The sequence below is a fragment of the Ranitomeya variabilis genome, chromosome 1 (assembly GCF_051348905.1).
Source record: "Ranitomeya variabilis isolate aRanVar5 chromosome 1, aRanVar5.hap1, whole genome shotgun sequence".
NCBI classification, from domain to species: Eukaryota; Metazoa; Chordata; class Amphibia; order Anura; family Dendrobatidae; genus Ranitomeya; species Ranitomeya variabilis.
In genome coordinates, this window is record NC_135232.1 from 960,012,445 (window position 1) to 960,038,116 (window position 25,672).

Here is a 25,672-nt window from a genome sequence, read left to right on the forward strand (position 1 = left end):
CATGTTGACCTAGCTTGTTGAGACAATGAGCCCCTGTGACCTTCCCCCTCCTGACCTGTGAATGAGGAGGGAGACTTAAAATATCAGGAAGGTGAGACACAGATTAGTCTGGTTTGGAACTATGAAGTGAACACAGCACGTCAGAGAGAAGGGGAAGCGTATGGACCATATTTTATCCTCTGTGCTGGATTGTTGGACATTTATCCTGTTACTGAACTGCATTTGTGTTCTGGACTATTTTTTATCCTTTGTGTGGTGGATCGTATATCTGGACCTTTCGTGTTTTTGCCTAAATAAAGATTCTTGGATCTTTTCACTCATCTCTCGCTCTGTTGATTGTGTGATACCGGAGAAGGAACCCGTGACAGATGCCTTCCGACATTGACCTGTGATGACGTAGAGGTCTCACATGATGCTACCTCATCTGGGGTCATTGTCACAAGGCATCGCAGGGAACGGGATCTGCCGGGAGCATCGTGAGGATCGGGAAGGCTGCGGGGCCGCCGGAAGGTGAGCATATCACGTTTTTTTATTTTATTTTATTTTTTATCATTTTTAACATTCTATCTTTTACTATTGATGCTGAATAGGCAGCATCAATATTAAAAAAGTTGGTCACAATTGTCAAACACTGGGGGGCGTGGCTATGTAAGTGAGGAGGAAAGACATGCCTCGTGAGAGCTCCGGCCATCCTGATCTTATCCTGCCATTGAGACCCCTTGTTTACCAGCGGTATCGGCTGGCATTGGCGCCTGGGGACCCCGGGAGCCGGATAACCTCCCCGAAAGGCTGCAGTGAGGGCCCGGGACTCGGAAATCCGTGAGTGGTCTGGGCGGACGGAGGGCACCTGTGCAGCGGCGGCCATCTTGGTGCGCGCGCTCCGGCGGGGCAGCACCGGCTTCTTCTGATGCCTCTCCTTCTCCTCTGCTGGACTCGGTGGGGCTGCGCTCTTCAGCAGTGAACGCTGTGTGGCATTGGTGTTCAGGGGCTGGGAGCTCCGGGACGGGCAGCGGTGACTGCGGAGGACAGCGGCCATTACCAGTGCGCACGCCCTGACAGTGAGAGAAGAGGCGCTCCTCATCACGCTGGCGGTGCTGCCTGGGAGGTGAGCAGATAACCCGGGATATACAGAGGCGGCGTGGTGTGGGTGCCCTGAAAGATTGGGCCCTGCGCCCCCCCTGCCAGACAGACACGTCTCCCGCCGGCGCCATAACTTTGGAGGGATTAACCCCCTCCCTGCTGGTCCTCCTGTGGTGGCTGTGGGCCCGTCCTGATATATAACACCTCAGGCTACATTTGATACTTTTTTTTTACAACTCTCCTTACGCCAGCTGCTTGTTCAGTAGCCCTCTTTTCTCTAAAAACAGCCCTATATCTTGTTGTGCCCGCTGACTTGTATAGCTCCTTCTGCTGCCCACCATGCATCACTCCAAGGGGGCAGGGGCTGCTGAGAAATTAAGGAAATACTCCAGGGAGGACCCCCCTGATAATGTACGTACTCTCAGGAATAATTCCACGCCGGCCCAGCGTACAAATCGCCCCTCCGATGGTATTGAGGAGGGAGAGCAAGAAGAACTGACCCTTAAACAAGCATCTGAGCAACTAATGCAGGCTATATCCCTCACCAGATCGTACCTTACTGAAAAGATAGAGGACGTGCACACTGAAGTGGGTCGTCTGCAGCAAGATATACAGGCCATGAGAGGGCGCATTTCAGAGGTTGAAACACGAGTGTCCCATATAGAGGATACTATCACCCCTATGGAGACTACCCTGAAAAAAGCTGCTGGTTCCATAAACGCCTGGAAACAAAAGGCAGATGACCTGGAGAATAAACTGCGTCGCAATAACATTCGAATTATTGGCCTGCGGGACCGCTCGGAGGGTCAGCAACCTGAACAATTCCTGGAAGACTGGCTTAGAACCTCTCTGGGAAACGGATTTTCCTCAACATTCTTGGTGGAGAGGGCCCATAGGGTCCCAACGAGACCTCTCCCCCCTGGAGCTCCGCCTAGACCTCTTTTGGCACGCCTCCTCAACTGCAGGGATAGGGATGCTATTCTTCGCTTGGCGCGACAGAAGGGCCCTATCAAATTCAACAATGCTACCATATCGATTTTCCCGGATTTCTCCATGGAGCTCCAGAAACAGCGGGCACGGTTTATGGAAATTAAGAAACAGCTACGGGATAAAAATATTATGTACGCCATGCTTTATCCAGCTCGATTACGTATTGTCCATGATGGTTCCTCCTTATTCTTTACGGACCCGGCGGAGGTTGCCGACTGGTTGCGGTCCTACAGGGTGTCCACTGTGAAAGACTCCTAATCGGCCTTTTCTGTCTAATGGCAACATGGGGAAAAAGGAGCTCTTCATGTGGGTGCTGAGCTTATTAATAATACCGGACGCTGGAGTCAGTGAGGGTATCCCCTTTTCTATTTGATCGCAGGAGTGCAGGATTGTACTTCTCTACTGTTCAAGTTATGTTATGTTGGGTTTTTTGTATTAGTTTTGATTGTTCAATGTGTATGGTTGCCGCCAACACTATTCTTATGCATTGTGTGGTGCCTCTGAACCGGACCCGAGTACTACTTCACATCTTCCTTTCTTTTAAGTATCAACATGGGATCTGAGATCATATTTATGACCTGGAATATACGAGGTATCAAAACCCCCCGGAAGAAAATTAAAGTATTCTCGCAGATTAGACGGCATCGCCCGCATATTGTGGCACTAGTGGAGACACATTTGACTAGAGATACAGCCCGATATACACAAATACACAAAAACCGTGGGTGCAGTGGTCTCTCCACACATTCCACACCAGCTACTCGAGAGGGGTCTCTTTGTTAATACATAGAGATGTTAGATGGGAGGCCAGGGAAGCACGACGGGATCCTGAAGGTCGCTTTGTCTTTGTGCATGCATTTGTTAGCTCGAGAGAATATGTGATATTATGTATCTATAACCCCCCCCCCCCCCCCCCGCTAGCACTTGGATCCTTCGCATGGCATTGGGTTTCTCCTTAAATTATCCTGATGCTAGTGTTATTTGTATGGGAGATCTTAACCTTGTCATGGATGGGTCCCTGGACAGATTGAGATTAGCTGACACAACAACTGGGAGCCCCTGTCTCGGCCCCCCTCCCAATTGGCGTTGTTTATGGGTGGTAGTGGATGGCTGGATTTATGGAGAGCGCATCACCCTGAGACTAAAGGGTATACCTGCTTCTCATCCACTAGGCAATCTTTATCTCGCATAGACTACATATTCGGTTCTAGTAATTTGGCACTGTGGGTGGATAGTGTTGAGCATGGCAATAGAGGGATTTCGGACCATAGTCCAGTTATACTCAAACTTAAATATGACCAATCATATAATATGCCCTGGAAGTTGAACCCTTTCTGGTTAAAATTAATTGACTGTAATGATAGAACGGTTGACCAGCTGAATTGTTTCACTTCAACTCATCCGGAACCCCAAAATCTTGGTTTGTTTTGGGATACTCTAAAAGCCTATTTAAGGGGGTGTTTGTCCTCCGCAATTTCCTATATTAAAAGGGTGACGGCGGGGGAAGATGATGAGATAGAGCAGCGGCTGAAATCCTCAGAGGCTGCCTATATAACTAGTCAAACTAGTGGTAACAGGGCTGAGTGGCTCGCCTCTCAGAGATTATATGTTCAACATGCAGACACTAAGTCAAAACGCAAATTATTCTTTATCTGTCAATCCTACTTCGAGCTAGGGAACCAGGCTAGCACACTCCTTGCCTTCTTAGTACGCCAGCACAATACCTCCAATACTATACTACAAATCCGCACACTTGACGGCTCACTGGTATCTTCTACAGATAAGATACTTCAATGTTTTCATGATTACTATGAGGTGCTGTATAAATCTGGTAGTGGTCTTGATGTTTTTGAGTGTTTGGATTATTTATCAGATATAGCATTTCCTTTGTTGAGTCCAACCCAGTGGGCCTTTATGGATGCTGAATTCACCCAGGAGGAAGTAGAACATGCTATGGCGGATATGGCCACTGGGAAAGCCCCTGGGCCGGTTGAGTTTCCTATTGAGTTTTAAATGAAATATCGTGATCAACTGGCGCCACTCTTATTGAAGGTACTTCGGGAAATATGGGAGGGAGGACCTGTACCCGAAACATTTTATGATGCAAATATTGTTATGCTCAGGAAAGAGGGGAAGGATCCTTTGGAATGTGGGTCGTATTGCCCTATATCGTTGGTATATGTGGATTATAAAATCTTTACTAAAATTTTGGCTACTAGACTGAACACAATCATATTAGACCTTATACACCCTGACCAGACTGGCTTTATGCCTGGAAAAAGCACCTCCATCAATATTACATGGGTTCAATCAGTGATTCAGTATAGCTCCCTAGAAACAGATAATAACTGGGCACTAGCGTCGTTAGATACAGCCAAGGCTCTCGAGTGGCCCTTTCTATCTGCGTGTCTGAGGAAATACTGTTTTGGGGATAAATTTCTAAGAGGGATAGATATACTATATATGAAGCCCAGGGCGCGTATAGTTGTGAATAATGCCATTTCTGAGCCCTTTTCCCTATATAGGAGAACTCGCCAGGGATGTCCTCCATCCCCGGCTCTCTTCGCCTTGGCAATAGAGGCCTTGGCAATACGCGTAAGAACCTTCGATGACATTAAGGGAATAAATATTGCGGATCGAGTAGATACCATTGGTCTCTATGCTGACGATATGGTGATATTTATGGACAAAGTAGAGGAAACGTTACCACAGGTGATAGCGACTATAGATAAATTCAGTAAATTCTCAGGTCTATATATAAACTGGGATAAATCTGCTTTGTTCCCTCTCTCACATACCCCGGCACCCTGCCTTGAAACTCTCTCGTCGCTTCCCATTGTCTCCAGTTTCAAATATTTAGGTATCCACATGTCTAAATACAGCCAATTAGATCTGCAACTTAATATCTACCCACTATTAGATTTGGTTAAAATTAAATTTACAACCTGGAACAAACTCCCGCTCTCGGTTGCCGGCCGAATTAATCTAATTAAAATGATACTGCTCCCTAAGCTTAGCTATTGCCTTCAACACAGTGCCGTGCCCATACCCAAACACTTCTTTGCGAGTTTAAACTCCCTGGTTACATCCTTTATATGGGGGAAAACTAGACCCAAACTTAAATTATCGACATTACAGTGGCCGAAGCAGGGGGGTGGGGCGCCTCTGCCGGATTTCTACTTATATTATCTCGCCGGCCAGGCTAAGGCGATAAATAAATGGATGCCTAATAATTCCCTACCTAACTCGGAGAGCCATTTGCTCCATTCTGCCCGGGCTGATTGTCCACTGGGGTTTCTAGAACTAGAGAAAGTTAATGCTCCCCGTTTACTGCCGTTACGCCGGCTGGCACGATTAATATGGAGGCAAATTAAAAAAGTCACTGGATTTGTAGATGTAGTAGTTGAAATGCCCCTGTGGAATAATACAGTAGTTACTTTCCGGGATTATTGAGCCATCCATCCACTGATTTTTGGATTTCGCATGGTGTTCTCTCGGTGAGAGATGTATATAACCAGGGGGGGGTCTTTGCATCCTTTGAACAACTACAGAATACCCACAGTATTCCGAGGTCTCAGTTCTTCCATTATTTACAGCTAAGATCAGCCTTTCAATCACACATGCGGAGTATGGGTGTAGATCGAGCTATTTCATCTTTACCTTTGATAGGTATTCTCAACTCACAGGGCCTTCAAGGACTTATCTCCTCCTTATATACTTATTTGTTGTCCGTGGGAGATGGGTCTACTATAAATTCCATCAAAGGGAAGTGGGAGGGACTTCTTCCTGATGTATCAGGAGAAGAATGGGAGGATATTTTGGAGTCCCCAACTAAAGTCTCTCCCCCAATTAATAATAAAATGACCCAGTTATATATTATATATCAGTCTTATTTGACCCGGCGCGACTTTTTAAAATGGGCCGCCTCCATTCGTCAGATTGCTTGAGGTGCCACTCAAGTGATGCAGATTTCATCCATATGATTTGGAAATGCCCTGTTATTCTTCAGTATTGGAAGGAGGTGACGACATTATTAACATCCTTATTACTGATTCCTGTCCAACTTGAACCACTGATCTGCTTGTTTGGGGTGTGAGATGCGGAAGCTTGGGATCATTATACCGGAATATTTCTACGAGAGTCACTTTTTATGGCACGGAAGGTGGATGGGTGGTTCCTGCCCATCTCTCAGAGCCTGGACCGATCTGGTGAATTCGATCATCCCGCATGAGCGTACACTATATCAAAACAGAGGATGTCCAGGTAAATTCGAAAGGATCTGGGGTAGATGGAACTCCTCTTATAATACTTTATAGTCCCCATTAATTTGACAACTATGTGGAGGTTGGGCTCGTGGTTTGGGGGGCATCACTTACAGGGTGAAATCTGTATGGAACTCTTTTTGGCGGCGTACTATTAAAGTTAATGTAGTTAAATGTTATATAATAGGTGATTTATAAGACGTCAGTGATTTAACATGCACAGTTTGTTACTTTTGCAATACTTTTAGATATAACGATGCATGGCACCTATCTGTATTTCATATTGTTATTGATAATGACAATTGCCAAACACTATGCTTGACAAGTGTGACCAACCTGTCAATCAGTTTTTCAAGCGATGCTACAGATTGCTTGGAAAATGCTAGCATTCTGTAAGCGCTTGTAAAACGCTAGTGTTTAGCGGGAATGCGCATGCCAATTCCGCATGCATATTTTCCGCGGCAGGGAGTTGCGGAATTGCCTCGGAAATTTCCGCTGCCATTCCGAACGTGTGCACATTGCCTTAGATGTAGTTTCTTAAAAGAAAATACAGTTGTGGCCAAAAGTATTGACACCCCTGCAATTCTGTCAGATAATACTCCGTTTCTTCCTGAAAATGATTGCAAACACAAATTCTTTGGTATTATTATCTTCATTTAATTTGTCTTAAATGAAAAAACACAAAAAGAATTGTCCTAAAGTCAAATTGGATATAATTCCACACCAAACATAAAAAAGGGGGTAGGCAAAAGTATTGGCACTGTTCGAAAAATCATGTGATGCTTCTCTAATTTGTGTAATTAACAGCACCTGTAACTTACCTGTGGCACCTAACAGGTGTTGGCAGGAGTAGAGCTTTTTGGGCAAAGGCATCAACATAGAGTTTACAAGATAAAAAAAGAGGCATTCAAAGAAAAGAACACGGTCCCTACAGTCAAACATGGCGGAGGTTCCCTGATGTTTTGGGGTTGCTTTGCTGTCTCTGGCACTGGACTGCTTGACTGTGTGCATGGCATTATGAAGTCTGAAGACTACCAACAAATTTTGCAGCATAATGTAGGGCCCAGTGTGAGAAAGCTGGGTTTCCCTCAGAGGTCATGGGTCTTCCAGCAGGACAATGACCCAAAACACACTTCAAAAGGTACTAGAAAATGGTTTGAGAGAAAGCACTGGAGACTTCTAAGGTGGCGAGCAATGAGTCCAGACCTGAATCCCATAGAATACCTGAGGAGAGATCTAAAAATGGCAGTTTGGAGAAGGCACCCTTCAAATATCAGGGACCTGGAGCAGTTTGCCAAAGAAGAATGGTCTAAAATTCCAGCAGAGCATTGTAAGAAACTCATTGATGATTACCGGAAGCGGTTGGTCGCAGTTATTTTGGCTAAAGGTTGTGCAACCAAGTATTAGGCTGAGGGTGCCAATACTTTTGTCTGGCCCATTTTTGGAGTTTTGTGTGAAATGATCAATGTTTTGCTTTTTGCTTCATTCTCTTTTGTGTTTTTTCAGTTAAGACAAATTAAATGAAGATAATAATACCAAAGAATTTGTGTTTGCAATCATTTTCAGGAAGAAACTGAGTATTTTCTGACAGAATTGCAGGGGTGTCAATACTTTTGGCCACAACTGTACTTCAGTGAATTAAGATTATTTATCTACAAGTAGATTTCTGTAGTGAAGTTCTGAGCGTGGTACATCTTAATGATCAAGTCCTAGCAGTCTTTGAACACGTAACCATATTCCTTTGCATGTTACAATCAGTTTCATTGCATCTGGTTCATTCAGCAAGGTGAAAATGTCTACCCACCACCAGCTCGCTTTGTTCCTGACCGTGCTATGTGTTTGTTCTATTCTCTACACCCTCGCAGCCCACACGCTCTTCGTAACTTAGCCTAGCCAATATAGATAAATAGAAAACACGGCGTTAAACCTTCCAGCTCGCTGCATGAACAAGATCATGGAGCTCTGTGATTGCGCTGGAGAGCATAATCCTCTCAAGTGAGGGGCCGCGTCGCTTTGTACTTGGTTTTCCAAACTTTTGCTGCAAGTACAGAAATGAATATTTTTCTCATTACAGTAGATCTTTTCATTTCATAGTTAAACTGCAGGTTTTTGAAATAAGGAAAGTGGTGCTGTAAGTGGAACAGAACTGCAGAGGATAATTACTGTGGTATATCAGAGCAGTGAATGGATCCCCATTAGTCCTAATGTTATGTCTGCTGTCATTCAGCTAATATCCACAATAACCAAAGTGTTTCCTTTCTGCGCTCTCCTGCTTAGGCATTAGCAACTTCTAACAGATATTCACTCGTTTTGCCGTATATATTTTACTGTACAAGTGCTCAAGACCTCTGGGTGAGCTATTCCCTTTAACCGTTTACTTCTTTTAAAATCTATTATACAATGGAACAAAAAATCCGACTTTTCACTGGTATGAAAGGTAATACACGAAAGCACACAAAAGGGAGAATGACCATAACGGTGCGTCAATGAGAAGATTATTACATTTTACTTCAGTGGTTGGGAAGCAAAGATCTGTTTGACATCCTCTTAGTAGCAATTCAGAGACGTGAGTTGTGTGATTAGGTCATTAAAGGAGCTGTATAGACAAAAGGGTAAAGTTGGCCATGATGACACTTATTTAGCTTCTACTCCCCCCTCTTATACACATGCACACTCTGCTGAGCCCAGTAAAGCCTGCATAGTTTCTCAACAGGGAGAGGGTAATAACCATTACCAGACACCTAGGCGGTGATTTATCGCGAAAGGATCAGGCATGATATAGTCCAGCATTCCCAAATCTTTCCCTACATCTGCCAAACCTGCGGGCGAAGACAGTACTTGTGTAATGGAACACTAAAAAAGTTCCTCTATATATCGGGACCCAGACAGCAGATATATAAACTTTTTTTTAGTGTTCTAGGGCAGTGTTTCTCAACTCCAGTCCTCCAGTCCCACCAACAGGTCATGTTTTCAGAATTTCCTTAGTATTGCACAGGTGATGGAATTAATGGTTGAGCAGGTGAAGACATTATCAACTGTGTAATACTAAGGAAATCCTGAAAAGTTGACCTGTTGGTGGCTCTGGAGTACTGGAGTTGAGAAACATTGTCCTAGGGGAATATATAGAACCGAGAGAAGAAAAAACAGGAGATATAGCCAGAATAATAAATCATTTGCAGTACTTTATTAGACATGATGGTGCAAAAATGTATATTTATATATAAAATAATGAAGAACAGATAAGAAGGTGAAAAAAGTGGCAAATAGACCGCTCTAATGTCAGTCTGTGTTAGGGGGCGCCGTTAGAGCCGAGGCTCTCTATACACAGAGCGGTGACTGGACCAATGCCGACACCACCTCCGTGACTGAAACCCAATGCTGCCTGGAGGAATAAAGTTAATTTCCTCCCAGCAGCGGGCAGGTTCTGAACACCTTATTAAACCCTTATCTGCATGTTAACCCCCTAGTGGCAGAGCCAATTTGCAGCTTCATGACCAGGCCAATTTTTACAATTCTGACCACTGTCACTTTATGAGGTTATAACTCTGGAACGCTTCAACAGATCCCACTGATTCAGAGATTATTTGTTCATGACATATTGTGCTTCATGTTAGTGGTAAAATTTCTTCAATATGACTTGCGTTTATTTATGAAAAAAGCTGCAAAATGTTCAAAATTTTTGCCAACTTTTAATTTTTGTACCCTTAAATCAGAGAGTCATATCCCTTTACAATACTTAATAAATAACATTTCCCACATGTCTACTTTAAATCAGCACAATTTTGGAAACCTTTTTTTTTTTTTGTTAGGATGTTATAAGGGTTAAAAGTTGACCAGCGATTTCTTATTTTTCCAACAAAATTTACAAAACCATTTTTTTAGGGACAACTTTACATTTGATGTGAGTTTGGGGGGGTCAATATAACAGAAAATACCCCAAAGTGACACCATTCTAAAAACTGCACCCATCAAGGTGCTCAAAACAACATTCAAGAAGTTTATTAACCCTTCAGGTGCTTCATGAAAACTAAAGCAATATGGAAGGGAAAAAATGAACATGTTACTTTTTTCACAAAAAATTTACTTTGGAACCAAACTTTTTTATTTTCACAAGGGTATCAGGAGAAAATAGACCACAAAATTTGTTGTGGAGTACGCCAATACCCCATATGTGGGGAAAGCCACTGTTTTGGCACATGGCAGGGCTCAGAAGGGAGGGAGCACCGTTTGACTTTTTTAATAAAAAAAAATTGGCTGGAATCAATGGCGGGCACCATGTCGCATTTAGAGACCCCCTGATGTACCTAAACAGTGGAAACCCCCAATTCTAGCTCCAACCCTAACACAGCCCTAACCACAACACACCCCTAACCCTAATCCAAACCCTAACTATAACCGTACCGTAACCACAAACCTAACTCCAACACCACAACTCTAACCCAGACCCTAATGATTTTATTATTTTTAATTAACTAAGGGGATGTTAAAGAAGGGTTTTATTTACTTGTTTTAATTTTAATCATTGTGATAGGGTCTTTCACAGTGAACAAAATGAACCAATAGGAAAAATCTATTGTTGTCGGGTGCCGGCCGGCAGATCTCCATTATACATTGCCTCCTGGATATACGTCCTTGTTTCTTTTTATATAATATTCCTTTACACATTAAGGCACTGTAGCCTACAATTTGTACCTGTACTGGGTTTCTTTATATGTTGTCTTTTCTTACCTAAATTTTATATGAATAAAAACTATTTTATATTGGACTTATGGTCGGTTGTGTGGTGCTTCTTTGGTTTTTAATTGTAAATTTTTCGACTGTACACTCTTTTTATATTTGTCCAGCTCATCAGTAACTCATAGGATCCAGAAGGTTATCTGATATCCTTCTGTATTTATTCCCCACCATTATTGTGAGCTCTCCTTTGGTTTTATTTATTGATTTAAATATTTTTAAGACTTTCTTTCAATGCTTTTTGTTTTGTTTTTGTTCAAGTCAGGATCCGTATTAAAAAATAATAATAATAATTAAACTATACATCTTTCAATTTTTACAACGGCCACTTGGGTCCATTTTATACTTCTGGAAGTTTTAACAGGCTCCTTATCCGCAGGGGCAGGATTACAGTGATAGGTAACACCTCTATACGCAGCTGATAACACAAGATCCACCAATCACTATAGGTGATGTCACAGCTGACCTGCTCCTCCCTTCATTAAGGACCTTTAAACACACTCATTAGAGACTTCAATACTAAAGAAAAGGTTAAGATCTGACCATTGTGGCTATGTGCACGTGTTGTTTCCTGACACACAAAGTTATAATCTACAAAAAAAGTTCCAGTAGAATGAGTAAAAAAGATTTTTTTTTTAACATAGGTTGTGAGATAATAAAAATGTAAACTTTAACTAGGTTTTTGCGTTATTTATTTATTTTTTTTAAATACCGTAGATCATTTTTTGATGATTACTTCCCTTTAAGAAACTATTTCAGCCTGCTGATAAAAAATAAAGGTAAACCATGTTATACAATATATGTGCTCTGTTATATCTGCTATTTACTCAGCCAAGAGATGAGCTATACATATATTTCCCTAAATCTTCGAGGCGGACCCCATCTGTCTCGATAATGATCAGGTAAAATGAATGACGATGGCACTTGGGTTCTTGGTAAAGGTCTCCGTTGATCTGTATCACTGGATTTTGACTGCTGTTTTTACATAGACGTCTGTAACCCTCTCTGAGGCTCTCAACATTGAACTACTCTTTCTTGCTGTTGCCGTGGTTACATTCCAGATATCCACTTAAATCTTTTTACAGTAATTGGTTACCTATCTCTTCCTAAAAGTGGAGGAAGGGTTATTACTTGTAATGCAATGCTTTACAACCCATCTAATCCCTTACTAAAATGTTTCTTTCTGGCTCGTCTCATCCCTTCACGTACTGGTTATTTGCTGCCTTTCAGAAGTTGAAGGCTCATTTGATATCGGAGGGCTCAGTATGGTATTAGGAAACAATTACATTGCTGCGGAGCATTGTGGTGACCGAGGGCGGGATGTCCTGTAGAATTTAATTAAAAGTTGCAATAAAAAGATTTCCTTTGTCTTTCGTTCAATTCCAGCCTTTGTATCACTTAAAGGGAGTGTCAGCTCCTACAGCATATGTATTCAAGACAAGGAAGCCATTTTATCAATTGATTTGGCATATACAAGCTCATCGGTGAATGTGTTGGGCAACGTGGGAGAGCGTCGGATTCCGACTTACTGCCGATGCAAATAATTGCCGTCGGGTGGATGCCAAGGACTTTTCTTTTTCATATTTGATATCTACACAGTCCAGATAGAAACTGGACACTCTGGGGGGAATTTGTGAAGACTTTTTCCACATATTTCAAATTTTGGCACCATTTTTGCACCAAAATTTGCCGCTTTATTCAAAAGTGGAGAAACCTTACTACATAGAAGTGTGTTGGCTGTCAGGTTTCTGTGGAAAAGTTGATGCAAACAGTAGCCGAATATAGAAGCCCAGTTCCAGCTACAAATGATGAAAGATATCTTCGGGGTATACTGTTTTAATGATTGTCATGCATAACGACTACCTTGAGAGACCAAGCATTAATTGTGCTTAGAACTGGATGGGGTGGTACTGGTTTTCATTAAAGGTGATGCATTATCTATATTATTTTGTAATAATTTAAAAATAGGATATGTGTCACTTTCTTCACTGTTTCTTCTGATGGTAGATATTTTGTTTTCTGTACATGATTATGGGAACAGCATTTTGCCAATTTTTATGAGAAGAAGCCCTCCCCTGAAGATTTTTTTTTAAAAGTAAATCTGTGTATATGTGTTAATATACTCACCTACGCCTCTGTCTCCGGAAACCAGTGCCCTTCTGCTTCTCTTCTCAGCGGCGTCGCCACACTTCAGCCTCTATGTGTGAGCTTTAAGCCTTTTACAATGTAAGCCAATGGAGCCTTGTTCTTACAGTCCATAGGCTTTTGTGGTATTCACTACTTCTAGGTCACACAGAACGCAGTGAGGCCCAGAGTCTGCAGAGGGGTGACGTCACTGAGAAGAGGAGCAGAGCGGTGCTGGATCCTGTAGAAAGTGACAGTATGTGACTATAGTAACACATATACATGGAAACAGATCTTAAAATAATCTTCATGGGAAGGCTTCTATAACAACATTTAGAGAGAGACATTGCCAGGCTGCAATAAATATTCTGTCTCATTGACCTCTATAGTACAGTTACTTTGTGCTCTGTGCAAATCGTGTTGTGCAGGGAAAGGGAGTTTCACCTGTTGTAAGTGGCGTGACTTTGTGTCATCAATCATTTTAGACGTGTTTTCTTGTATTGTAATTCCTTTGTGGTAATGAGTTTAATGGAAAGTGTTCAGAAAGTCTTAAAGGGAGTCTTCTATCAGTACAGATTGATTGTTCAAATCAAGTCCAGGCATTCAGAGCACAAAGGCCCGGCCAATCCTTTATATACATTCGCCTCTCTGCTGTCCCGCATCCAAGGGGAGAATGAATGGAGAGATGGAAGACTAAGTCGTGAAAGCATCAGGACTGGATGGACAACTCTCCATCTATTCTCAACCTATATCCAGCAATCAATGGCTGCCTCATAAGGCAAGACAGGGGTCAGCAAGTGCCCATTCTGGAACAGCTGTGTCTCCCAGATATTTATACTGAACCGTAAACAAAAAAAGTTCACAAGGGATCGTTCTGATTTTGATAACCAGAGGGCCTTCCGCTGGAGACACTCGGGCAATTCACGCCCAATTTTGCAATTTTCTAATCGCCAGGTCCCTGCCTCCTCAGAGACTACACTTGATGCTACCAGCTCAAGCGATTTTTTATCATCAGGAGGCAGCGACCTCGACGTCAGACTAGACGCGGACGCAAACGCAAGAAGACTCAGAAAACGTCCAACCAATCGGCAGGGCCCTTTGTCGCCATATCGACGCAATTACAGGAACAGACGTCGATGACTTTGTCCCCTGGGCCTCATTTGGATACGGGATCCACACAGGTACCTTCATCTGCCTTACAAATAATTAATTTATCTGACTATGTTCTTTCACCAGCGGAACATTCGGTGCTGCAGAGGGGACTGTCCTTTTCTCCTACCCGGACGACAGATAAATTCGATCTTATCAAGGATCTCTACTTGTTTTGTAGAAAATTAGTGCTGCAGGTGATCCATCAGCGACCAGAGATTATCCAAACTCCATCGATTGTGGATCAGCAAGTGCTTCAGGATCTCCTTGATCTGTTGGAAGACAACACGATGCCAGCAGGTAGGAAACCTTTTCCATTTAGGAACAAGTCCTCCACTGCGCCGTCTTTTTCCATGGTTCCTGCGGTGAAATTCTTTTTTGAGGCTACTAAAAGGGACATTCTACAATTATCTGCGTCTGTTGGTAATATCCATAACCTCTCCCCACTTGAAAGGCAGGCACTGGTTTCCTTGAAAAACAATCACTCCTTTATCATCAGAGAGGCTGATAAAGGTGGGAATGTGGTACTTTGGCCCACCCACCTTTATCTTGATGAGGCAAAAAGACAGCTTAATAATTCTAAATTTTATGTTAGGTTACCTTCGGATCCGACAGAAATTTTTGCGCAGAGACTACAAAAACTAATTAGTCAGGCTGCAAGCATGGGCACCATTTCCTTGAATGAGAAAAAGTTCATGTGGGTTGAGCATCCCATCATCCCCACATTTTACCTTTTACCAAAGGTACACAAAAACGCCTGTATACCACCTGGCAGGCCCATTGTGTCAAGCATTGGCAGCATTTGTGAACGGGTTTGTACCTATATTGATTTTTTCATACAACCTATAGCGTCTTCTTTACCATCATTTATTAAGGACTCGGCTGATTTCATTCGTGTCTGTCGTGACATTACCCTCACAGGACAGGAGTTATTAATAACATGCGATGTTGAATCGCTATATTCAAATATAAATCATGCCCATGGCATTAAAGCTTTGTCCTTTTTTCTAGATCGACTTAATGGTACAAACCGTCTTCATGACTCTTTTATTTTGGATTTATTGAATTTTGTCCTGCGCCATAACTATTTTTTATTTGACAGGACATATTACAAACAAGTATCAGGCGTGGCCATGGGCGCACGATGTGCGCCAGCCTTTGCCAATATTTTTCTTGGATGGTGGGAGGAAACGATTGTGTTTTGTTCCCAGATGTTTCATGAACATGTCAAACATTGGCATCGTTTCATAGACGATGTCTTTTTCATATGGACGGGTACTGAAAATTCTTGTTTACAATTTCTCAGGGAACTTAATGACAATTCATTGAACATTTTCCTTACTCATTCTTGTTCCCCTGACTCAGCAGTGTTTCTTGATCTTCGGGTTTTCAAGGAGGAAAACAGATTGGTGACAGATTTATTTCGTAAGCCTACGGCTACCAACAGCCTACTTCAATATCAGAGTTTCCACCCCCAGCATACCCGGATGGGTATTCCTACAGGACAGTTTCTTCGTGTTCGCCGGAATTGCACCTCTGATGAAAGTTTTAAGGAACAATCCAGGGACCTGACTCTGAGGTTTCAACAGCGAGGATATCCTCAGAAGGTGATCTCTAAAGCTTTCCAGCGAGCCCGATCATCGGACCAGGCCTCTCTGTTGGTATCACGTCCCCGATTGCAGGACTCCTCAGTCAGATTCATCACGGAGTACAGTACAAACTGGAACCAGGTGAGGCGCATTTTGACAAAAAATTGGGATATTCTGACTTCAGACCCCCAAACTGTTGCCTGTGTTAGTTCCAGACCCTTGATGACCGCTAAGAGAGCTTCCAACTTACGTGACATACTTACTAGAAGTCACTTTTCACGTCCTGCTATTGGTTTAAATCGTGGTATTCGACTGAGGGGCTCCTTCCCCTGTGGAGATTGCACTTTTTGCCCCTATATGCCACCTACCAGGGACCTTTTTCATAATCCCTCAGACAACTCTGATCATAGACTTTGTCAATATATTAATTGTAAGACCAGTTTTGTTATTTACGCCATTATTTGCCCATGTCACAAGGTATACATCGGTCAGACGTCGCAGGAATTGAGAAAACGAGCTCAAAAACATCTATCTACAATTCATTTAGCTCATTCTGACCTCAAGAAGGGTAAGGTTTTAACCCCGGTAGCAGCTCATTACCTTAGAGTACATGGAGGAAAGTCTATTAACACCCAATTTTTTGGTCTGCAGAGAATTCTGTTTGAGAGAGGTGGTGATCGGCACAGATGGTTGTTGCAACATGAGGCTCGCTGGATCTTTCGTTTAAAGTCTATTTCGCCCTCCGGCTTGAATGAAGAACTCCTCTACACTGGCTTTTTGGGATAACTGGGTTTGGTGGAGCCATCATTCTGGAATTCAACATGCGGCCAATGCCCTCATGCAAGCCAGCGTCTGGGACTCCTTGGATGGTCCTTATTGGTGTTGTCCTTGATTCGATAATAATAATTTTATGACACCTATATTCTTTTTGGTCCGGCTTGGTGGAAGAAGCTCTTGACCATGAACATTGATCAGAGTTTCGTAATGATCATTATTTTCATGGAACTTCATATTGACTGGGTACCTGTGTGTTTCTCTATTAAAGACTTCATGTATGGAACACAATGGTTGATGTCTTACCATATGTTGAGACTATCGCAGAAGAATTCTGGACTTTGAACATTCTTTTCCCTGCTGGATGGTCTATATATACATGTGTACATATTTATCTATACGTTTTTCTGTTTATTTCATTATTTATATATATTTTTTTTTCATGTGTACATTTGATGGTATTCGGTTATAAATTGCAATTATTATTATATATATATATAATTTCTTCTTTTTTTATTTATTTATCTCTATATTTATATGATGTGTGTACTATATATTAATATTGCTGCTCCTTGTACAGGTGCCCGGTTTCTATATATATATATATATCCTTTACTTACCCACTCCTGGCCCCCTTTGCCTCAATATTTCAATATTCTAATTTCTTAACTGATATACTCCACCTGGCCTTTTCCGGTGCTGTCTGCTGTTTTACTTTTTTGTGCGGCCGCACAACATATTTCTTTCACTTTCTTCCCCTTCCCCTTTCTTTTTTGTTCGTTTCACGCCTGCGCAGTCATCCTCTTTCCTGCAGGCACATTCATTGGTTCAGGCGGCTATGCTCCACTCTGCCTATCTGACCATGCGCACTGCATCTCGGCGTCTACAGATCACTGCGCCTGCGCTCCCTTCCTCCTTTAATTCCGGTCATCGACCTGGATGCCACACACCGGTACAATATTGGGTCATCACGACCGCTACATATAGCGGTTACTATCATCAGGAGAGTTACTTTCCCTGACGAAGCCGCCTAGTGCGGCGATACGCGTGGGATTCTCCCGCACCTTCCTCTTGGTTGCCCACAGAGCCGTTAGCATTGGGTTTTTTTTTCATGGCAGTCATCAGATATGGTACTATTTTGGCTCCTCCCTTTCTGCTGTGAGCCGGTCACTGTCTTTGATTGTGCCCTTGGCTGCATTACTTGCTTTGCCACACTGATTATATATTTTTTTCATTATAACCGTTATCGGTGCACATATTTATAGTGGCTTACTTTCAGGTGCCCCATTGCTATCATTTTCTACATACCACCTGTTTCCTCATTTATTTTGCCCAATCTACTTTAGTCACAGGATTCTATCATATAGTGACTATATTGCATACTTTGGGGTTTTTTACTTATGGTGTGTTTTATTGTGGGGACGCCCATTGTTCATAGGCATCTGTGGTGCTTCATTCATACAAGATATCTATGTTTAGCCTTTATATAGTTATATTATTATCCATGCATTTATATATAAGATAACAGCAGTATTCTTCTGTCATCTCAGGCTATGATTTTCTTGTCATACATTGAGGAGATTGGTGTGTTTGTGGTTTGATCCTTGTGGTTTGGTTTTAATGTTTTTTATATCTGGTAGGCTTTTTTCTTATAATAAAAGTTTTGATATATTTGATAAATAGGTGTGCACACATTTATGCAGTGTCTTTTCTTTTTCTTGTTCAGTGTCGTATTCCCCATGCATTGTGTAGCACCCTAGGTGTTATATATACACAATTGTTGTGCTCCCGACATACTTTATATGGTTCCCAGATATTTATGGCATATCCTGTCAATTTATCTTGGTCGTCTAATGTGAGTAGCTAAATGTAGTTTTCTCTTCACATGTCAGACTAGAAATACTGAAGTGATCGTTAAGCAAGCTTTTTTATTACTAGGGCCGATGTGTTGAATTCTGAGATAGTGTCGAGGAGTTCTTTTAAAATTCCCAATAGTTTAAATCGTGATTTGGTGTTAAATGTACTTTTTTCATATCACAATCTGTGTTAAAATCTTGCAGTTTTTACACTGGCCACTGGGGCTATTTTAGCCTCCTACTTCCTGTCTCAGGAAATTCATGTGAACATTAGCAGCAATCGACTGATTCAGACACTAACTTTTGCATTGCAGCATCTAATGAGTGAGTGCAAAGGTCATTGTGAAGGGAGGGGAGAGCTGTCACATTGCCTATTGGTGGATCCTGTGTTATCAGCTGTACAGTCGTGGCCAAAAGTTTTGAGAATGACACCAAAATTATATTTTCACATGATCTGCTGCCCTCTGGTTTTTATTAGTGTTTGTCTGATGTTTATATCACATACAGAAATATAATTGCAATCATATTATGAGTACCAATAGGTTATATTGACAGTTAGAATGAGTTAATGCAGCAAGTCAATATTTGCAGTGTTGACCCTTCTTCTTCAAGGCCTCTGTAATTCTCCCTGGCATGCTCTCAATCAACTTCTGGACCAAATCCTGACTGATAGCAGTCCATTCTTGCATAATCAATGCTTGCATTTTGCCAGAATTTGTTTGTTTTTGTTTGTCCACCCGTCTCTTGATGATTGACCACAAGTTCTCAATGGGATTAAGATCTGGGGAGTTTCCAGGCCATGGACCCAAAATCTCTATGTTTTGTTCCATGAGCCATTTAGTTATCACCTTTGCTTTATGGCAAGGTGCTCCATCATGCTGGAAAAGGCATTGTTGGGCGCCAAACTGCTCTTGGACGGTTGGGAGAAGTTGCTCTTGGAGGACATTCTGGTACCATTCTTTATTCATGGCTGTGTTTTTAGGCAAGACTGTGAGTTAGCCGATTCCCTTGGCTGAGAAGCCACCCCACACATGAATGGTTTCAGGATGCTTTATAGTTGGCATGAGACAAGACTGGTGGTAGCGCTCACCTCTTCTTCTCCGAATAAGCTGTTTTCCAGATGTCCCAAACAATCGAAAAGGGGATTCATCAGAGAAAATGACTTTGCCCCAGTCCTCAGCAGTCCACTCCCTGTACCTTTTGCAGAATATCAGTCGGTCCCTGATGTTTTTTCTGGAGAGAAGTGGCTTCTTTGCTGCCCTCCTTGAAACCAGGCCTTGCTCAAAGTGTCTCCGCCTCACAGTGCGTGCAGAAGCACTCACACCAGCCTGCTGCCATTCCTGAGCAAACTCGGCACTGCTGGTAGTCCGATCCTGCAGCTGAAACAGTTTTAAGATACGGTCCTGGCGCTTGCTGGTCTTTCTTGGGTGCCCTGGAGCCTTTTTGACAACAATGGAAGGTCTCTCCTTGAAGTTCTTGATGATGCGATAGATTGTTGACTGAGGTGCAATCTTTGTAGCTGCGATACTCTTCCCTGTTAGGCCATTTTTGTGCAGTGCAATGATGGCTGCACGTGTTTCTTTAGAGATAACCATGGTTAACTGAAGAGAAACAATGATACCAAGCACCAGCCTCCTTTTAAAGTGTCAGGTGATGTCATTCTTACTTAATCATGACTGATTGATCGCCAGCCCTGTCCTCATCAACACCCACACCTGTGTTAATGGATCCATCACTAAAACGATGTTAGCTGCTCCTTTTAAGGCAGGACTGCAATGATGTTGAAATGTGTTTTGGGGGTTAAAGTTCATTTTCTGGGCAAATATTGACTTTGCAAGTACAGTAATTGCTGTTAAGCTGATCACTCTGACATTCAGGAGTATATGCAAATTGCCATTAGAAAAAATGAAGCAGTAGACTTTGGAAAAATTAATATTTGTCTCATTCTCAAAATTTTTGTCCATGACTGTATATAGAGATGTTACTTGTTATTTTGATCCTGCCTCTAATGGTAATGAGGCTGCTGAAAAGCCATCTGTAGAGGACAGAAAGTATAAATAATGATATGAAAAATAAACATTGCTAAACAGTTTTAAAAAATGTAACACAAATGTGATTTAGTCATTTTACTAACTGTGTTCTCTTTAAACTTTGGACTGGTTGTTATTGAATTAGGATATAATGATTGTCCCTGAAAAGGGCAATAATCCACATGTGGCTTCAGAACAACTCTGACCATCATGGAATTGGGTAATGCCAATATTCTAATATCCATAGCAGGGCTGTGAAGTCGATAAGCAAAAGCACCGACTCTGACTCCGACTCTTCAATTTCCCTAACTCCCAACTCTGACCCCACAGTACTGCCTCATTATGGAGCATGTACATAAAGTGCAGCACAGTTTAATCTCAACTAAAAGATGAGATCCTGAGGTCAGGAACAGAACAGACATTTATAGGACATTTCATAACTTTTCCAAATTCTTATGAAAGCATTTACAGCCCATCCTGCATTGTACTACTGTACCCAATTGATTATATATTTTAGGAGGCGGACCATTTTATACCAACGACACCAAAATTGTCACCAACTCCGACTCTGACTCCACAGCCCTGATCCATAGCCACTGCTGCCTTTATGTAGTTAAGAACTGTTTTATTGGCTCAGGTGGTAGAGGAACTTGTCAGGAGCTCACACTCTGGTCTTGAGGTATCACATATTGTGTTATGGAAAGATATCCAGTGTATCTCACATCATAGCCAGCATTAGTGAATGCTTTTTCTTGCTAAAGCAAGATTTATTTTCATAAAGTCATCTTGGTTTGGTGTATAATTTAGATGTCAGTAAATCAATATACAGAATAAATGTCGAGTTTAGGTCAAACCTCATTCTCGGGTATTTAAACCCAAATCACTTACTAATCATTCTGCAGTAAATTGTAGTAATCTGCGTTTTGGAAGTTATAAACTCTGAGCCTACATTTTCTGTACCATGGTAACGCTGCATGGAGAAAATCCTGCAGATCTGGTAAATGTGAGCAGTGCCATCATAGGACGGTATGCCGCGTGTGTTTTTCTGTTCACTTAGATTTGATATAAAAAAAACTGGTTGAAATATTGGGGATTACACTAACAGCAAAAATATTTCTATTTATTTAGGCGATCCCATATTCAGTGTCCATTGGTATCCTGGATAAATAGTGAACCTTCGGCAGTATCATGTGAGCCTACCTCTCCAGAGACGCCCGAACCGTCTGCAGACACTGAAGCGTCAATTGCTCTGCCCCCGGAGCTCCCTACAGAGAGGTATGCTGGCGTGTAATGCTGCTTGTAACATTGTATTATTACTTAGCCTGTAACAAAGGGTCCTTGCAATTATCTATAGTCTCATTTACGATAGCCAAATGTCCTCTCTCTCGAGAATGCTTACATTTGTAATTTTTTATTTACATTGACTTTTTATTTTTTGTCTATGGATGTTATAAAATGCATTATATTTTTTTCAGTCTCATAATTTTAGCACACATTATGTGAAGTTTTACCTTTTATGGAATGTCACGGTTTAAATCTAAATATAAAAAAAATTAGCAATTTGGCAAATAACTTGCTGATTTTGAGTTGCATTTTGTGATTTATTTTTTTTTGAAGCTCATCAAGAGAATGCCAAGAGTGTGCAAAGCAGTCATCAAAGCAAAAGGTGGCTACTTTGAAGAACCTAGAATATAAGTCATAATTTCAGTTGTTTCACACTTTTTTGTTAAGTATATAATTCCACATATGTTAATTTATAGTTTTGATGCCTTCAGTGTGAATGTACAATTTTCATAGTCATGAAAATACAGAAAAATCTTTAAATGAGAAGGTGTGTCCAAACTCTTGGTCTATACTGTATATATACAGTATAGATAGATAGATATGAAATGTGATCATTGCCAACGCCACAATAACAGAAGGAACTACTTGCTGCCACCACCAATCGTTTATACAGACCAATTGGATACCCGTTACGGTTAGTGTATGGGTGTGGCTTCCAGAGGAAGAAGAACAGCTATTACCCGTATATACTCGAGTATAAGCCGACCCGAGTATAAGCTGCCCCCTCTAATTTTGCAACAAAAAACTGGGAAAACTTATTGACTCGAGTATAAGCCTAGGGTGGAAAATGCAGCAGCTACCGGTAAATGTCAGAAATAAAAATGGATACCAATAAAAGTGAAATTAATTGAGACATCAGTAGGTTAAGTGTTTTTGAATATCCATATTGAATCAGGAGCCCCATATAATGCTCCATACAGTTCATTATGGCCCCATAAGATGCTCCATATACAAATATGCCTCATATAATGCTCCTTGCAGTTCATTATGGCCCCATAGATGCTCCATATAATGCTCCAAGCAGTTCTTTATGGCCCCATAGATGCCCCATATAATGCTCCATGCAGTTATGGCCCCTTATAATGCTCCATGCAGTTATGGCCCCATAGATGCTCCACATAATGCTCCATGCAGTTATGGCCCCATAGATGCCCCATATAATGCTCCATGCAGTTATGGCCCCATAGATGCCCCATATAATGCTCCATGCAATTATGGCCCCATAGATGCCCCATATAATGCTCCATGCAATTATGGCCCCATATAATGCTCCATATAATGTTCCATGCAATTATGGCCCCATAGATGCCCCATATAATGCTCCATGCAGTTATGGCCCCATAGATGCTCCATATAATGCTCCATGCAGTTATGGCTCCATATAATGCCCCTTATAATGCTCCATGCAGTTATGGCCCCATAGACGCTCCATATAGCATTGTGCCACATGTAATGTAATGCTGCTGCTGCACTAAAAAAAGAAAAAAATGACATAGTCACCTCTCGTCGCTGCCCGCTGCTCCTCAGCGTCCCGTCTCTCCACACTGACTGTTCTGGCAGAGGGCGTCGCGCACACTAATACGTCATCGCGCCCTCTGACCTGAACAGTCACAGTAAGAGGACGGGAAGACGGAGCTTCGGTGGAACGAGGAAAGGTAAATATACTCACCTACTCCCGGCGCTCCTGACGCAGTACCTGCATGTCCCACGGTGTACGTCGCGGCAGCTTCTTCCTGTAGTGAGCGGTCACATGGTACCGCTCATTACAGTAATGAATATGCGGCTCCACCCCTATGGGCGTGGAGTCCATATTCATAATGGGTGGTACCACGTGACCGCTGAAGAGGGGAAGAACTTGAAGCTGCCGCGCCGAACACTGTGGGACATGCGGGGACCTCGTCAGGAGCGCCGGGAGTAGGTGAGTATTTGACAAGCGTCGCTCCCCCTCACCCGCCGACCCCCCCGCCGACCATGACTCGAGTATAAGCCGAGAGGGGCACTTTCAACCCATTTTTTTGGGCTGAAAATCTCGGCTTATACTCGAGTATATATGGTACGCTTTATAAAAAAAATTTCTGGAAAGGTAAGCAATATTTATATAAAAAAAATATATACAAAGATGATACAAAATTGGAACAAAGCAATACAGTATCTACAATTACATAGAATAAAAGGTATAACAAAAGAAAAGTTCTAAGCCTGTGTCACAAACATGGCTGAGCTTAGCCGAGGGAGGTTCTCGTTAGGAAAACGTACTGACCTACATCAATCTGTACCTTCCAGGATTGACAAAAGACCAAAACCCAAATTCTTCCTTTTTATTAGATCATAGTTATGCCCACACACCTTCCCTTGGTGATCTCACATGGGGGCTGGTTGTGGGATGTGCTAGGCCTATTAGAATTTTATGAGATTCCCAACTTTCAGGATATATTCGCCCATGAAGGTCCCAGGCTGTAGATATTGTCATGTTTCCTAACGTGATTTTTACCTTTCTATAGAGATGAAACATGGCATCATCCATCGGCCATTACTAAGTTGGAGGTGTTATAATAGCATTATGGTGATGTGGATGCATTGTTTTCATCCCTTATCCCTTTTCTTCGCTATGATGATGAAAATATCATGTCCCATAAATATCAGCTAGAAACCCACTGGCTCCAAATTGTCTCAGACAAGACCTTTGAACAGAAGAAGCTCTTGCCTTGGAAGTGTATATCTCTGCCTCTGAACTAAAGAAACCTAGTTTTAGTGCCTGGTTCTTAGAACAGATCTCTGCTGTAATTACCTGTTCATGACAGGAGGTCCCTACTTCAATTGAGGTTAAAGTGTCAGCTGTTTCTCACTTCCCCAGTTATAATTAATTTCATATGTTCAATGTGAGGTCCTACTTTAATGGAGGTTGAATTGTCAGCTCTTATTTTCTCGGTTATAGTTAATCCTATATGTTCAATCTGAGGGTGCTATGTCCCTTCTCAGGTGCTGTCGTTATGGATTTTAGTTTTTCTGTGACACCCCTCTAATATTTCTGTTGCAGCATCAATGGCAGAAAAGCAAAAGCTGTATATCCTTGTGAAGCTGAACACAGCTCAGAGTTATCTTTTCAAGTAGGGGAAATTTTTGAAAATGGTAAGTAAACCTGTATTTGCCAGCAGTTATTAATAATTGTATACCTCGAAGATCCAATTCTAGAAAGATCTGAAAAATCATATGGTAATTTCCGTCCGGTGTACAGCACTATGAAAACTTATGCTGGTAGAGGGAATGATCTGATGTAAGCTCCCTCCTGTGGCAGTATAAGGTAACTAGAATTTTGTCATTTAGTTATGCAGCAGATCTGGACTTTTGTGCAAGAAAAATAGATATTAAAAAGGCCAAATGACGCTGTTAAAAATCGCACTCACCTTTAAGCTCAAAGACCCTGATTCATCAAAAGCAGTGTTATTCATGCCAGTCTTGATGAGGAGTGCTACAGTCAGACACTCCTAATATATTGAGGCACACGTCTCTTAATGAATCAGGAGCGTCTGACATATGGCGGTCACCACAAATCTTACTCCAGTTCGGGGATGGAGTAAGATTTGTCACATAAGGAACATCACTCCTTAATTTGACAAGTGGGGTTTTCACGCCCCCATCCTGTACCAACTCCATCTACAGCCTTGCATTACACTAAAATGTTGTGACTATTCAATATGCAAATTGCCTCTTCAGAGAAAAAGAGGACTTAAACTCTATAG

The 25,672-nt window shown here is 42.0% G+C and overlaps 1 protein-coding gene across 2 annotated transcripts in view; it reads left to right on the forward strand.

Moving 5' to 3' along the window:
* Nucleotides 1–25,672, forward strand: part of ARHGAP10 (Rho GTPase activating protein 10) — a 348,249-nt gene that overhangs the window by 295,140 nt on the left and 27,437 nt on the right. Inside the window, exons 21-22 of one of the 2 annotated variants that reach the window (XM_077279301.1) lie at nucleotides 21,717–21,863; nucleotides 24,970–25,061. In XM_077279301.1, the coding sequence (XP_077135416.1) occupies nucleotides 21,717–21,863; nucleotides 24,970–25,061 (239 nt within the window). Of the gene's footprint in view, nucleotides 1–21,716; nucleotides 21,864–24,969; nucleotides 25,062–25,672 lie in introns of those variants that run through there. The other variant, XR_013219924.1, reaches the window with a different exon arrangement.